The sequence below is a fragment of the Saimiri boliviensis genome, chromosome 3 (assembly GCF_048565385.1).
Source record: "Saimiri boliviensis isolate mSaiBol1 chromosome 3, mSaiBol1.pri, whole genome shotgun sequence".
NCBI classification, from domain to species: domain Eukaryota; kingdom Metazoa; phylum Chordata; class Mammalia; order Primates; family Cebidae; genus Saimiri; species Saimiri boliviensis.
Window position 1 is genome coordinate 115,953,166 of NC_133451.1, and position 16,653 is coordinate 115,969,818.

Below are 16,653 nucleotides of genomic sequence, written 5' to 3' on the forward strand. Positions count from 1 at the left end.
AAAAAAACAGAGGGTACTACCCACAGTCTGCAGAACCAAACTACTTACAGTCATAAAACCAAACGCAACCTGTATACTTCTTTGAATTCTGATTTGGGCAAATCAACCATAAAAAGGTATTTTGGGAATACTCAAGGCATTTTGAATATGAATGGAGTAGTGATGATATTAAACGGTATTAATTGTCCAATTAATAATGATATTACGGATATGTAAGAAAATGTCCTTATGTCTTACAATGTACACTGTCAGGAAGTTGCTTTAAAATACCACAAAGATACATATACACACACACACACACACACACACACACACACACACACAAAGATAAGGCAAAATATTCATACATTCATACATCTAGATGCATATGGAAATTTGCCTGCATCTAGATGTATGAATATATGGAAATTTGCTATCCTATTTGTTTTTAGTCACTGGGCTACTCAAACATACTATGCACATTCGCAAATACTCATAATCAAGGGAGAATGGCCCCAGCCAAGGCCTCATTCATGAGCTGGTTAGAACACACTTTTCCAACCCTCCTTACCGTTCCTTCAGAGGAATCCAAGGGACCCTATTCCATTCCCATTCTCCTTCAAACTTATTAGAAGTAGGTGCTATGGTTTGAGTATCTGCCCCTTACAAAATGTATATTGAAATTTAATCCCCAATGAGCAGTAGTGAGGGGTGGGTCCTTTAAGAGGTGAGAGTCAGGAGGCCTTGCCCTCATGAATGGATTAATCCAGTCAGGGATTAAGGGATTAATAGGTTGTCATAGGGGTGGGATTGTGGCTTTTTAAGGGGAAGGGAGACCTTTGCTAGCAAGTGAGCACACTCATCCCCCACACCATGTGATGCCCCGCATTCCCTGAGGACTCTGCAGACACTACCTAACAGCAAGAAGGCCCTCACCAGATGCAGCCCCTCAACCTTGGACTTCTCAGCCTCCATAACTGTAAGAAATACATTCCTTTCCTTTATATATTATCCAGAGTCAGGTATTCTGTTATAAGCAGCAGAGAACACACTAAGACAACAGGGGATGGAAAGAAATTTAAGGCATTAATTAACCAGCTCTTTCTCTTTAAGAATGTAGTAGGTTGAATGGACTTTCTGAGAGCCATGTGACAAATGCCAACCCGGTGCTCATAAATCTGATTATCCTAACAGAACAAAAACACAGCCACCAATGTTGCTCCCCTTCAAGTCCACAGCACTCATTCATGTATCCCCAGAACAACTTCTATAGAGCGCCTCCCACTTACCAGGCACTAGGCCTGGCCCTGCACATGCAGTAATGAGGAAAGACAGCCAAGGCACCAGTGCATGGGGCTCGCAGCCTGGAGCACGTCACAATAAACATGAACTCATCCTGAAAGCCGACTGAAGCAGAAGTGAGTGTTCACAGCCTTGTGAACAGTTTCTTCTGTTCACAGCCTTGTGAACAGTTTCTTCTAAGAGTTGCAGCAGGCTTCAGTGGCAAAAGGGGTCTTGGAATGACCTCAAACCTCTCAAAATATGAACAGGGATTTCCAGGCAGAATGCTTGTGAATGGGAGGGAGCAGTAGGCGCTCGGTTTAAGTATTTATACGGACAGATGAATGCCAACAACCCTAAGTTAGCAGCAACCTATAATAAGATGCCCTGTGGGAGTGCAGGTATGGAGAGAAGAGATCCTGACGCCAGCCGAGGCTGCAGTGACAGTGATGGCAGTGCCCACGTGCACAAGCCATGCCACGTGCCCACTCTGGCTAGGCCTCAGTAGGATGCAGCTTATCAGGGCCTCGAGACCACAGTGCAGGCTTTGGCCTCTGAGCCAGGGCGGTGCTGAGAGGCAGCACTGGCTGGCAGCCACAAGCGTACTCTTCTTCATCAGCCTGGCTCGTGTCCAGCTCTGGCAGAGGAGCCCAGTGACATGGCACAGAGGTCTCCTTTCCCTCCATGCCTCGGGATGAGAACTCTCAAGCTGACAGTCAGATGAGTGACGCTCGGCAGGTAAGGGCTGCCTGGAAGGGCCAAGTGTTCATCTGCATAAAGAAAAATCCACTTGCCTTCTGGTCCTATCTCAGAAAAACACGGACACAATAGAGGGAAGAAAACGCATCTCAGCAGAGAGTCGCAGTAAGGAAGTGAGCCTCAGAGGGTGCATCGATCTCCCAAGACTGTCGTGGAAAATGGTACCAACTGGGTGGCTCACAGCAACAGAAACGCATTCCATCCCAGTCCTGGAGGCCAGAAGTCCAAAATCAAGGTGTCCGCAGGGCTCATGCTTTTCGAAGGCTCTGGGAAGGATCCTTCCTTGTCTTTTCGGAGTCCCTGGCTGTAGCTGCCGCTCTCCCGTCTCTGCCCCAGTCCACACACGCCCCTGTCCTCGGTGTGCGTCTTCTCATCTTCTGTCTCTCATAAAAGGCACTCCTCACTGGAGTTAGGACCCGCCCTGAATGATCCCATCTCAAGGGACTTCACTACATCTGCAAAAACCCTTTATCCAAATGAGGTGACATCCACAGGTTCTGAGAGTTAGGATGTGGATCTAGCTTCTTGGGGGGCCACAGCTCCATCTACCGCAGCGCCAAGAAGGGACTGATGATTAGTCTAAACCAGTCATGGCGGACAGCATGTCAGGGCCTGCTCAACAGGGGCGGTGCGAGACGCTGCCTGTTCTCTACTGCATCAAGCCAACCCAAACCCGTGGAGGTGTTTTTGTTGTTGTAGTTGAGAGGAAGTTTCGCTCTTGTTACCCAGGCTGGAGTGCAATGGTGCGATCTCGGCTCACCGCAACCTCCGCCTCCTGGGTTCAGGCAATGCTCCTGCCTCAGCCTCCTGAGTAGCTGGGATTACAGGCACACGCTACCATGCCCAGCTAATTTTTTGCATTTTTAGTAGAGAAGGGGTTTCACCACGTTGACCAGGATGGTCTCGATCTCTTGACCTCGTGATCCACCCGCCTCGGCCTCCCAAAGTGCTGGGATTACAGGCTTGAGCCACCACGCCCGGCCGCGGAGGTGTTTTTAAAAAAGGAAAAGCGAAAACAGACAGCTTACTTCTCTTCAGAACGCAGGAGCATTCGCTTTCCTCTCCCTCCCACATCCAACAGTAATGCTACCTTGTTCCTCAAAACAGAATCCTACTTAACCTCTCTGTGCCTCAGTTTCCTTGTCTGGAAAATGGAAAATACAAACAGTACCTACCCCATGATGGCGGAGCGTGAGTTAACGCACCTACCTTGCTTAAAAGAGAACCTGCAGGCAGGACGTGCCGAGTACGCGTCGCTATCCTGGCTCTCCAGCTGCCCTTTACTCTGGTCCCCCACTTCCTTAAACCTCCGTGGCACCCTTGCTAACTGAGCTGACCAAGGAGCAACTCCATTTCTGGTCTGTTTCTTTGGAAGAAGCTGGTTACATATGTAAATCTAAAACACTATAGACAGAAAACCTTAGAAAAATACATTGTTTGCAGTAAGACCTTGAGATATGCGACAGGTCACAGGAAATAAGCAGATGGCTTCTTCATTTCTGTTTACTTAGTGCCCCACCTTGTTTCAGAAAGGCTCAGACAGACATTTTCAACACAGTAACATTAAATTCAAAATCGGGCCGGGCGCTGTAGCTCATGCCTTTAATCCCAGCCCTTTGGGAGGCCAAGCCAGAGGAGATCACTTGAGTCTTGGAGTTCCAGACCAGTCTGGGTAACGTAGTGAAACCCCATCTCTACAAAAAATATAAAAATTATCCGGGAGCATGCCTGTGGTCCCAGTTACTTGGGAGGCAAAGGTGGGAGGATGCTTAAGCCAGAGGTTACAGTGAGCTGAGATCACGCCACTGCACTCCAGCCTGGGTGACAGAGGGAGACCTTGTCTCAAAAAAAAAAAAAAAAAAAAAAATCAAAATAAGTGGATAAAAGGAAAATAATCAAAAAATAAGATTTAAAAGATATCTGAAAAGACCCAATAAGGCCAGGAGTGATATTAGTAAATTATAGTGCACTGTCCTGTTCACTTGTTGGAAGCAGCTCCAATCTGCAATCTGGCTCTAAGCTCTTGCACCTGATACAAAGATAGAGCCTAGCCAGCTAAATTATTCATTGTGTCCTTAAGATTCAAAAAGAAAAGAGGAGGGAGTAGGGAAAGAGGAAAAAGGCATTTACTCAGAACTGTTCCTGGTAGAAGAGAAACTTCTCTCCTGGGCCTCCTTAAAGAAGTCATGATATATATATTCAGTTGCTTTTCTAGATTATATAGTTCTAGAAGGTTTTCATTTTTACCTACATTAACTCCTTCTGATTCACCCCTAATAGCTAGGATCGAGTAAATTAAGAGTTTTTCAGTTAACAAAGTAAGGGAGTGTTTATGCATGGAGGGGTAGGCTGTAAATGATTATCTGCTTTCTCAGGACAGGTGGGCACACGGATAGGCCTTCATTACAGAGGTAAAAAGGAAGCTTTTGTAAAAGACAAAAACAAGCTTTCTTTAAATAGAGAACACTGAAATGAAAATGCTCCACTCCCAATATAAAACTCCGGAGTTTCCATGTCCTCTGGTCCTAAACGGTGGGGAGAAGCAAAAAAAGGAGTCTGGAGAAGGCAGAGCTTTCCACAGGCAGTCGGCCAAAACACCAAAGGTGAGCCGTCACTGGAGGCTCCAGGCTGCTGCTACAGTCCCAGAGGATGCCAATGCTTTGGAGACCAGGTTCAGCGGCTCACGCCTGTAATCCTCACACTTTGGGAGGCAGAGGTGGGAGGATCACTTCACCCCAGGCGTTCAAGGCCAGCCTGGGCAACATGGTGAGACCCCGGCTCTATTTTAAAAACACAAAACTCGCGGTGGCTCAAGCCTGTAATCCCAGCACTTTGGGAGGCCGAGGCGGGTGGATCACGAGGTCGAGAGATCGAGACCATCCTGGTCAACATGGTGAAACCCCGTCTCTACTAAAAATACAAAAAACTAGCTGGGCATGGTGGCGCGTACCTGTAATCCCAGCTACTCAGGAGGCTGAGGCAGGAGAATTGCCTGAACCCAGGAGGCGGAGGTTGCGGTGAGCCGAGATCGCGCCATTGCACTCCAGCCTGGGTAACAAGAGCGAAACTCCGTCTCAAAAAAAAAAAAAAAAAAAAACACACACAAAACTTAGCAGGCATGGTGGCATGTGTACCTGTAGTTCCAGTCACTCTGGAGTCTGGGGTGGGAGGACCACTTGAACCCAAGAGGTGGAGGCTGCAGAGGGTCACGATTGCACCACTGCACTCGAGCTTGGGCAACAGAGTGAGACCCTGCCTCTAAAAGGAAAAAAAGTCTTTCAGATGATAACTTGATGTTTTATGATCACGTGGGGTTGGCTGATTTTTATCATGAATGAGCCTAAGACTTTGAGCACAGTTTTGCTTGTGGCAGTCCGCGTGGGCCTGTTTCCGCCAGGGCCTCTCTCACACATACACCCACCCTGGTGCACTCACCTTGTTAAGCCACTTGAGCCCCGGGATCGTGTTGGAGTTTATCTGCTCCTCCAGCCACGGGCGCATGCGCATCCTTTCCACCGGCATGGTGCCCTTGCGGGAGAGAAACACAGCGTCAGGCGTCGCGTCGGTGCCGCTCACTGCGGTGTCTGCGCTGCAGAGTTCTACACCCGCCTGACCCTTTCTTTCTCTCCCGTCCTGGGGCTGGAGACTCGGGGTTGGTGGGGTGTGTACTCAGGGGCTGTGCCCTAGAGCCACCTGTGCAAGCCCAGCCCTGGCACTGGCCAGGGGGCAATCTGGGGACACAGGGCGGTCCAGGCCTGCCCTCCGCTGGGAGGGTCCTGTGAACACTGGAGGCCAGGACCCTCACTCCTTCCCCGGACTTTGCCTAGAGCGAGGCTTCGTCCCCCCCTACCCTGGCCTGTTTTGAGGCATCGGTTGCTCAGAGGCCCAGTGTTTACAATGCCTTTGGGGATTCTTCTTCCAATAGCTTCGGAGTGGGCAGAAAAGCAGCTGTGGGAAAGTGTTATGATAGCCAAGCCATTCATCCTGAGAATCTCGGTTCTACCAACGCTTCCAACCCCCACGTTAACATTGAAGCTAAAGGAATCCGTTCATTTGGCATTCCCAACGTTTTCCACCAGCTACCCGTCCCTCCCGACTTTCCTTCCAGAGCTCCCCCACGCCCTGCACGGGTCTCTTTACTTTTGCTTTCACCCGAGTACAATCTTTCACTCAAATATCTTTCTCAATGCCAGCCTCCCCTCTGACGCTTTTCCTTTAACTGACTTTCCCTTTGAAAGTCGTTTTCATGGTCAGACCACCCTTCCTCTTCAGTCCACACAATGCCCCCAGTGGCTTCCAGATTCCTAAGACAGACTTCCCCTTGTCAATCAGAACAGACCCAGAGGGGAGTCAGTCACAAAGTACCTTCCACACTGTCCCTCACTCATCTTCACCCTGTCTGTGCCTGCATTTACATCTAATCTGGGGTCCAAAAGCAAAAATGGTGTGGATACAGGCCTCCATTTTTTTTTTTTTTTTTTTTTTAATTTTTTGAAACGGAGTTTCGCTCTTGTTGCCCAGGCTGGAGCGCAGTGGTGTGATCTTGGGTCACTGCAACCTCCGCCTCCCAGGTTCAAGCGATTCTCCTGCCTCAGCCTGCTGAGTAGCTGGGATTACAGATGTCCACCACCACGCCCTGCTAATTTTTTGTATTTTTAGTAGAGATGGGGTTTCACCATATTGGCCAGGCTGGTCTCAGATGATCCACCTGCCTCGGCCTCCCAAAGTGCTGGGATTACAGGCATGAGCCACCATGCCCGGCCCACCTCCATTCTCTAAGACCTCACAGACAGCGTGGCACTGTAATCCTCTTTCAATCTTGATTTGTCCCTTCCTTCTTTAGTTCATTTCCTCCAAAACTGTGCTCTGAAAATTCTCTTCACTGGAATTTGGGCTGATGTCTCAATAACTCCCCTTTCCAGCTTGCCATGGACTTCCTCTCTCCTCTATTCCCTGCGCCCAGAACATGCCAGTGTACAAGCATCCTTTCATGACCCACTGGGCCTCACCCTGCGCCTGCAGGAGCCCCCAGCCTTTTCTCCTTGCAGGCCTCCGGGGCCCACTGGCTGCTGCAGACACCTCCCGCTCCGTGCTCATCCCATGCCCTCTGCTCTTCATTCCCTGGCCTTGCCGGTCCTCTAAGACCCAGCCTCCTCCTCCTCCACAAGGGCTTCCCAGACCATTCCCACGTAAAGCAGTCCCTCCACCTCTAGCTCCTGACACTCACTCATTTGTACTGCTCCTCTGAAAAATCAAACATTGCTTTAGGGCAGTTGGGTTTTCCATCTTATCCCCTTTTTTACCTATACGCTTCTCAGCAGTGTACACTCCACTCTCTCTTTCTAACCAAATTGAAGTTCTACTGGAGGAAGAGCGTCACCTTGTTTTTGGAGGCAGGGTCTCACTCTGTCACCCAGATGGGAGTGCAGTGGCATGATCATGGCTCACTGCAGCCTCAACCTCCTGGGCTCAAGCTATTTTCCCACCTCAGCCTCCCGAGTAGCTGGGACTACAGGTGTGAGCCATCACGCCCAGCTAATGTTTTAAAATTTTTGCAGACATGGGGTCTCCCTATGTTCCCCAGGCTGGTCTCAAACTCCTGGGCTCAAGCAATCCTCCTACCTCGGCCTCCCAAATTGCTGAGATTACAGACGTGAGCTCCCACGCTCTGCCCTCTTTCTAGCTCTTCTGCTAGTCACATAAAGTCCAAATGTTGCCTTCCACATAGGAAACACTGGCTACAAGGCCCAGGCCAGCTCTGAAGATCACCTAGGTGGGGTGCCATCAGAGGCTGGCCTCATCCACTCATATGGAGGCTCCCGCCACCATTCTTTGAGACAGAAACAGGAACCTTCGAGCTATTTCAAAAGGACGTGGAATGGCTGCAAGGAGTTGCAGAGACTGCTGCTCTTGGTCTCATCCATTCATTCGTTCATCCACCCATTCAAAGATCACAGATTGAGAATGATGCTCCAGGAACAGGGAAAGATGACATTCCCTGCCGGAACTCCCAATCTAACAGGACACTGGAAAGAAAGGAATTACCATGCCCCATGAAAAGTCCTGGGTACAAGATGATAAAGAGTTTCCGGGCTGGGCGCAGTGGCTCATGCCTGTAATCCCAAAACTTTGGGAGTCGAGGCAGGTGCATCACGAGGTCAGGAGTTCAAGACCAGCCTGGACAAGATGGTGAAACTCCGTATCTACTAAAAATTCAAAAAGTTAGCCAGGCATGGTGGCAGGTGCCTGTAATCCCAGTTACTTGGGAGGCTGAGGCAGAAAGTTGCTTGAACCCAGGAGGCAGAGGTTGCAGTGAGCCGAGATCATGCCACTGCACTACAGCCTGGAAAACAGAGCGAGACTCCATCTCAAAAACAACAAAAAAAGAGTTTCGGAAGAGTCTGGGGAGCACCAAGGAAAGCTGCGCACAGAGGAGTGCACTGGTGACCCCACAAAGCCTTGCCCCGCAAGAGACAGATGCCAGTTCTCCGAACCGCCTGACACTCAGAACCGCTGTGCGTGGTCCCTAGCACTGCAGCTAAGCCTGAGTCGAGCAATATGGAAACGCGAGACACATGTGTAAGGGCCCTGCTTCCAGCTAGTACTCAAAATAATATCGTATCTCCTCCATTACCTTTCTCACAAATAAACCAGTTGGAAAAAAAAAATGGTCGCCCCTAAAACAGTTCAAAAAGCCATATGGTATGGTTCCTGTCAGGTGCCCCTCCACCAGCCCACAGTGGTCCCTGTTCTTATGTGACGGCTTTTCAAGTTCACACAGATGGGAATCACTCTGAAAGAGAATGAAGATCAACTTTAAACTGAAACAGTAGTTGGAAAAGTCCATTGTTAGGGAAAGCAAAGCACCAAGACGAGAACCCAACTTTCTGTCTTGAAAACTAAAGCCTGTGTGGGAAGACGCGTTCCATCCACACAGTGCGCAGATTCTGTATCTGTGAATTTGCTTACTCGCTAAAATATGCCCATAACCCCCAAGTCAATACACAGATGCGTCTGTGGTCACTCAGACGTGTGCCGAATTCAAGTCTTCTGATGCACGCGCTCCCAGCTGGGGCTGAACAGGGCCACACTCTGCCTTCCCGCTCTTGCTCTCCTATGGCAAATAAGTGTCCTTTTCACAGTCTACAGCAGGCGTCCTCAAACTTTTTACACAGGGGGCCAGTTCACTGTCCCTCAGACCGTTGGAGGGCCGCCACATACTGTGCTCCTCTCACTGACCACCAATGAAAGAGGTGCCCCTTCCTGAAGTGCAGTGGGGGGCCGGATAAATAGCCTCAGGGGGCCACATGCGGCCCGCGCCTGGTCTACAGAGTGTGACACTTTTCTTCACATCGTTGTGCTTTTTGTTGGTGACTCTGCTGTTTCAAATGGCCCCCAGGCATTGTACCAAAGTGCCTTCCCGGGTTCCTAAGAACCAGAAGGTGGTGATGTGTCTTACAGGGAAAACACGTTTATCAGATAAGCTTTGCTCAGGCGGGCATTATAGTGCTGTGAGTTCAATGCTAATTAATCAACAAGAAATATACGGAGGGTGTCTTTAAACAGAAACACATAAGACAAGGATATACAATGATCAGTTGACAAAAATGTTGTGACCAGAAGCTCACAGGAACGCAATGTCCTTATAAGGAGCGAAGTGTGGGCAGGGACACACACAGAATGCTGCCACGTGAAGACACAGACACACAGGGAGGATGGGCACGAGAAGCCAGGGGCAAGAGACTGCAGTGAGGCTGCTGCAGCTGACCATGCCTGGAGCCACCAGAAGCTGGAAGAGACAAGGACAGATTATTCTCCCCAAGAGCCCTGAGGCAGAGCAGAGTGCCGCCGGTGCCTCGATTTGACACTTCTGGCCTCCAGAATTGTGATGGGATAAATTTCTGTTGTGTTAAAGCCACTTGTTATGGCAGCTCTGAGCAGCTAGCAGAGAAGGGAGAGCTGCAAAGTCCCCAAGGCAAGGTGGCCCCTGTGGAGGCAGTCAGTGACAGGGAGGGCCCAGAGACCCGGCTGACCCAGAAGACCATGCCTAGGATTTCGGTCATGACCATAACCCAAGACTAAAGAGGAAACCGAAGGATTTTAGCAAGAGAACGACATGGTCAGTTTGGCCAATAGTAAAGGCAAGAGCTGACTGTGAAATCCAGACCAGCCCTCCACCAACTTGAATGCACATGGGAATCCCAAGTCCGTGGGTTCTAGGCGACCCCTGCGGTCTGCGTCTCTGACAAGCCCCTTGGTCCTTGGGTCACACTCTGAGAAGCAAAGCTCTAGAGTCCCCTTATCTTCGACGCTCAGTCTCCCGGCTCTCCCACGCTCCTGCAGTCTGCTCATTTTGGCCACTCCAATAGACTCGTCTGTTGGTCCGCGTTGCCAGGCTCGCCGGCTGGGTCCATTCCTCGCTTATGCACTGTGCCCATCCGGTAAGGAGGCGGCTCCGCCAGACCTCAAACTTTTTAGAAAAGCTCATCATCCTAAATAGGACTGTTATTAATTGTAAGTCAACTTTCAGAAGAAGTAAAAACTCGAACAAGTATTTTATCAGAGAAACAAACAAACAAACAAAAAACCGTAAAAAGGGCTATACTTATTTCAGGTTTTGTCGGTTTGGGTTTTGTTTGTAGCTAGGACATCTCCTGTGAGACTCAATGAAAAGCTCATGCAGTCATAAGAAGGCCCCTCTCCGTAACTTGATGTTTCTCGGCAACCCGTCTCCCAAAGCCTGGGCAGGTAGTGGATTAGCAGTGAGCTTGCCACGCGGCACAGTACAAAAAGTTTGCCATTTGACATAGATTGCTCATGGCTACCAGAGGGTGAGAATACATTTTTACTGCTTCGAAAAACAGCAAAGGCAGAATCTACCTCAAGCCTAGCACCAGAAATGGATCATTTAGTCGGCCAGTAAAAATAGATTCATTATGTTTCCAGAGATTAAAAGACAGATGACGGGCACACAGGGTCAGAGGACTGAGGACTGAAAGAAAGATGCTTACTCGGTACGTGTCATCTAGCTTCCATTACTGAAAGTCAAGGTGACACGCTGGGCTTTCTGCAAGGCAAGCCTCCCACAGGCACTAACAGCCAGGCCACGTGAACCCAGAATAGAGTTAGAGAAGGCAGGTAACTGACTGCATGACACAGAGACTGACTGTGCATATAAGAGAACCAAAATGCACAGAAATCAGGACAGCTGGGTCGCAGCCCTGACTCTGCCATTGCTGGTGTGTGTCCTGGGGCCAATCACTCCATCTTTCTGGTCTACACTTTGAACATCTAGAAAAATGGGACATTTTAGGCCATGTGTGGTGGCTCACGCCTGTAATCCTAGTACTTTAGGAGGCCGACGCAGGCAGATCACGATGTCAAGAGATCGAGACCATCCTGGCCAACATGATGAAACCAGGTATAAAAATTAGCCGGGCATGGTGGCACATGCCTGTAGTCCCAGCTATTCAGGAGGCTGAGACAGGAGAATCACTTGAACCCGGGAGGCGGAAGCTGCAGTGAGCCGAGATCATGCCACTGCACTCCAGCCTGGCAACAGAGCAAGACTCCATCTCATTAAAAAGAAAGAAAGAAAGAAAGAAAGAAAGAAAGAAAGAAAGAAAGAAAGAAAGAAAGAAAGAAAAAAAGAAAGAAAGAAAGAAAGAAAGAAAAGAAGAGAAAAATGGGACATTTTAAACTGATGATTTCTGCAGTTATCCATGATAGGATGAATTGTCATCTTTTTTGTAAGCTTCTTTTCTTATACATCGGCTTGTTTATGGTTCTACAAACCTAATATACGAGCAACCTGTACTTCAAAGTAAGTAAAAGTGTCGAACCATCTACCCTGCAGCCTGACAAAAGGCACTTTGTAAAATCCCCTGTCATTACACCTTTGAGATTTGAGGTTGGGACTGGCTTCAAAAACGTGGCATCTGGCTATAAGTCAATTCACCTTACAGTGGTTACTGAAACACCCCTACTGGTGCCAAGCCTGCTATATAAAGGCATGCAAGCTATTCATCGTGATTCACAAGACATGAATGATCCCCCATGAAGTTGACAGTAATCTGGCCATGATTGGTGCTATGGACAGTAAGGTTGAATTTTCACCTAAATAACTGCATTTTGGTTCTTGGAATAGTAACAGCAATGGGTACCATTAACAGAGCACTTACTATATGCCAGGCATTAAAACTAGGGTTTTCTTGCTAGGTGTGGTGGTACACACCTGTAGTTACAGCTACTTGGGAGGCTGAGGTGGGAGAATCAATTGAGCCCAGGAGTTCGAGACTGCAGTGAGCTATGATCACACCACTGCACTCCAGCCTGGGTGGCAGAAAGAGATCCCCTCTCTAAAAATAAAAAAATAAAAAACCTCGGGTTTTCTACAAGTTTTGTCTTTAACTCTTATAACCCTAGGATCTAGGGACTTTATTATCCTTTATTACCTGCTAGTAAGTGCAGACCCAAAACTCTCATTTGAGTTCAGGCCTATCTAACATGAAAAGCCCAGGCTTATGAGTTATGATGACCTCTTAATTGTTCTACTCACTGAGACTTCCCAAATTTCTCTCTGTCTTGCGCTCCACTGACACAGTCATCTCCCTAAAATACCACTTTAATCATGTGAATTCTCTGTTCCAGAGACTTCTAAATGTGCCGGCTGGATTTAAGGTAATAAATTCCTTAGTTGAGACGGGGGTGGTGCTTCTGATAATGGTGCAATAGGTAATTCAGACCTGACTCCCATGCTGAATAACTAAGAAACTTGGACAAAATATATTTTTAAAATTCATTTAAATGCATCAGACAGCTAAAAAAATAGTTAAAAATTAGGGGGGCAAGATCTGGGAGAAAAAGAAACCCAGGAAGGTGAACCTGACACTTAGGGCTGCTGTAATCCTAGTTCGAACGCACCTGCTCATTTCTGAAGAGGGGACTGTGGGACTTGGAAACTGAGCAGAGCTTTTGACACATTCAGGTGACTGAGGAGACAAAAACTGAAGATCAGGACCCAGCTAGGACAAGGGGTTCCTGGAAACACCCCCACAAGCTTTGTAAGTAATACAACTAAGTAGAAATAAACTAATATCAAAGGCTGAGGCCCAGCTTTGAATCACCTCAACCCCTGATCAAACAAAAACGACCTGAAACTACCGAAAGTAAATATAAATCATATCTTGAGGAACATAACATTATCCTAGGATTTATATTATGTCTGGAGCTCTTCAGGTAGTATTGCCAGCATTCAATTAATATAGCTAGGAACACGAAGATAAAATCCAACAAAATAGAAAACCAAGGGAAGTAGCAGACAGTAGAGACAGACGCATAGGGACACACACACAGGTCTCATAAAGAGAAAATGGACATACAGATACCAAACGTGTTCCTACGCAGTCTTTAAATATCTATGCTGATATGTTAAACAGTCACAATATGGAAAACATTGACAGAAAACTGAACACTATAAAAAAAGAAACTCTAGAAGTAAAGGAGAAATCATTACAATTGAGAGGAACTCAATGGATTTTTTTTTTCTTTTTTTTTTGAGACGGAGTTTCACTCTTGTTACCCAGGCTGGAGTGCAATGGCACGATCTCAGCTCACCGCAACCTCCGCCTCCTGGGTTCAGGCAATTCTCCTGCCTCAGCCTCCTGAGTAGCTGGGATTACAGGCACGTACCACCATGCCCAGCTAATTTTTTGTATTTTTAGTAGAGATGGGGTTTCACTATGTTGATCAGGATGGTCTTGATCTCTTGACCTCTTGATTCACCCACCTCAGCCTCCCAAAGTGCTGGGATTACAGGCTTAAGCCACCGCGCCCGGCCTTCAATGGATGGTTTTAACAATAGATAGAAAAAATAGCCAGTGAACCTAAAGGCAGATCAGAAGAAACACACAGAATGAAGCACTGAGAGACGGAAGTGGGAAAATGGAGAAAAGAATATAAAATCCGATGCTGGGAAGATGGCCGCCTAAGAACAGCTCAGGACTTCAGCTCCCAGTGAAAGTGCAGAGGGTGAGTGGACGCCGCATTTCCAGACAAACTCTTAATTGCCCACAGACCAGGAGATACCCAGGCAGAGGGGTCGCCAGCGTCGCACTCCCAGCCGGTGCAGCTGTTTTGGCCCCCGCGGGGCTGATTCCGCCCACGCGGCTGCTGTGACCACGCCCTGTTGCTGCGGTTCTCCGTACAAAAGCCACTGGTCTGGGAGCCCTCTTAGCTGGCGAGCAGAGCCCTGAGACGGCAGAATAGCCCATTCATCTGAAATAGCGAGTCAGGCCAGGAGATTCCTAGGCAAAAAATCCTCCAGAAGCCGGCGCCGCAGTTCGAGCCGACTCAGTGAGTCGCAGCACAGGGAGATCCCGGCGCCTTTTCAACAAGCGACTGGAACACGGGATCATTCAACTTAAAAGAAAAGACTCTGAGTCAGGGAGCCAGGTGATCAGGCTCGGTTGGTCCCACCCCTCCACCCCCAACAACAACGAAAACAAAAACAGTAATTGGAAACCCTCTGGGTTGAGCCCTTCAAACCAAGCACAGCTGAACCGGGAGGGTCCGGCTCCGTGGGGGAGGGGCTTCCGCCATTACTGAGACTCTCCACCGCTACGGAGGCAGGCTGCCGTTGCCGAGGCAACCTGCCACAACAGAGAGAGTCCGCCATAACAGAGGCGGGGCCACCATTGCTGAGACAGTTCTAACTACGCCCATATAAACAGGACTGCAGGGAAGAGCTCAGGGCAGCTGAGCAGAGCCCACAGTAGCTCAGCAAAGCCCCTGCGGGCAGGCAGTGGCTAGGCGTGCTGCTAGCTGGGCGGGTCAGACCTGAAAGAAAAATCAAAAAAGGCAGTAGTGCAATGGAAACTCATAAAGTTCCAACTCCCTGGGACAGAGCACCTGGGAACAAAAAGTGCTTTATGAGTTCAGCTGCAGCAGACCTAAACATACCTGCCCAGCAGCTCTGAACGAACAACAGAGCTCACAACTCAGGACTTAAGCCCCAATAAAAGATAGACTGTCTCCTCAAGTAGCTCCCTGACCCCCATAGGTCCAAAGACTCACCTCATAAAGGAGAGAACGGACTGACAGTAGGCGAGCATCCTTCTGGGACAAAGATAGCAGAAGAGGAAACTGGCAGCAACCCTTACTGTTCTGCAGCTGCTGCAGGTGACCCCCAGGCAAGCAGGGCCTGGAGAGGACCTCAGCAGTCCCACAGCAGAGGGGCCAGACTGTTAGAAGGAAAGCTTAAAAAAAAAAAAGAAGTAACTTCAGCATCCACGAACTAGAAGCTCACTCAGAGACCCAATCTGAAAGACAGTAATTACAAAGACAACAGGTGGATAAACCCACAAAAATGGGAAGAAACCAGCGCAAAAAGGATGAAAACTCCTGAAACCAGAACACCTTTCCTCCTAAAAGGGATCACAACCCCTCACCAGCAAGGGAACCAGACCGGATGGAGAAGGAGGGTGATGAAATGACAGAATCAGACTTCAGAAGGTGGGTAGTAAGAAACTACAGTGAGTTAAAAGAACATGTTCTAACCCAACGCAAAGAAAATAGGAACCTTGAAAAAAGATTGGACGAACTGCTAACGAGAATGGACAGCATAGAGAGGAATATAAGTGAATTGATGGAGCTGAAAAACGCAACACGAGAACTTCGTGAAGCATGCACAAGCTTCAACAGCCGAATTGACCAAGCAGAAGAAAGGATATCAGAGGTCGAAGATCAACTCAATGAAATAAAAAGAGAAGGCAAGAACAGAGAAAAAAGCGCAAAAAGGAATGAACAAAATCTTCAAGAAATGTGGGACTATGTGAAAAGACCTAATCTACGTCTGATAGGTGTACCTGAATGTGATGAAGAGAATGAATCCAAGCTGGAAAATACTCTTCAGGATATTATCCAGGAAAACTTCCCCAACCTAGCAAGGCAGATCAATATTCAAATCCAGGAAATACAGAGAACACCACAAAGATATTCCTCAAGAAGAGCAACCCCAAGGCACATAATCGTCAGATTCACCAGGGTTGAAATGAAAGAGAAAATGCTAAGGGCAGCCAGAGAGAAAGGTCAGGTTACCCACAAAGGGAAGCCCATTAGACTCACAGCAGATCTCTCAGCAGAAACCCTACAAGCCAGAAGAGATTGGGGGCCAATATTCAACATCCTTAAAGAAAAGAACTTTCAACCCAGAATCTCCTATCCAGCCAAACTAAGCTTCATAAGTGAAGGAAAAATAAAATCCTTTGTGAACAAGCAAGCACTCAGAGATTTCATCACCACCAAACCTGCTCTACAAGAACTCCTGAAAGAGGCTCTACACATATAAAGGAACAACCAGTACCAGCCACTCTAAAAACACACCAAATGGTAAAAGAGCATCAACACAATCAAGAAGCTGCATCAACTAACCAACAGAACAGCCAGGTAGCATCAAAATGACAGTATCAAATTCACACATAACAGTACTATCCCTAAATGTCAATGGACTAAATGCCCCAATCAAAAGACACAGACTGGCAAATTGGATAAAAAGCCAAAACCCATCAGTGTGCTGTATCCAGGAAACCCATCTTACATGCAAGGATACACAAAGGCTCAAAATAAAGGGATGGA

At 48.1% G+C, this 16,653-nt stretch overlaps 1 protein-coding gene and 1 non-coding gene across 3 annotated transcripts in view; one reads left to right on the forward strand and one right to left on the reverse strand.

The window, feature by feature from the left end:
• IRF2 (interferon regulatory factor 2) overlaps nt 1-16,653 on the reverse strand; it is a 100,594-nt gene that overhangs the window by 37,848 nt on the left and 46,093 nt on the right. The window contains exon 2 of one of the 2 annotated variants that reach the window (XM_003933848.3): nt 5,455-5,547. The exons of the other annotated variant lie outside the window; for it this stretch is intronic. Coding sequence (XP_003933897.1) covers nt 5,455-5,541 — 87 coding nt within the window. The 5' untranslated portion in view covers nt 5,542-5,547. The remainder of the gene's footprint in view (nt 1-5,454; nt 5,548-16,653) is intronic. 2 annotated transcript variants of the gene reach the window in all.
• LOC120363804 (small nucleolar RNA SNORD79) lies at nt 8,767-8,851 on the forward strand. Its single transcript, XR_005579242.1, has one exon. It is a non-coding gene; the product is annotated as a small nucleolar RNA SNORD79 (small nucleolar RNA).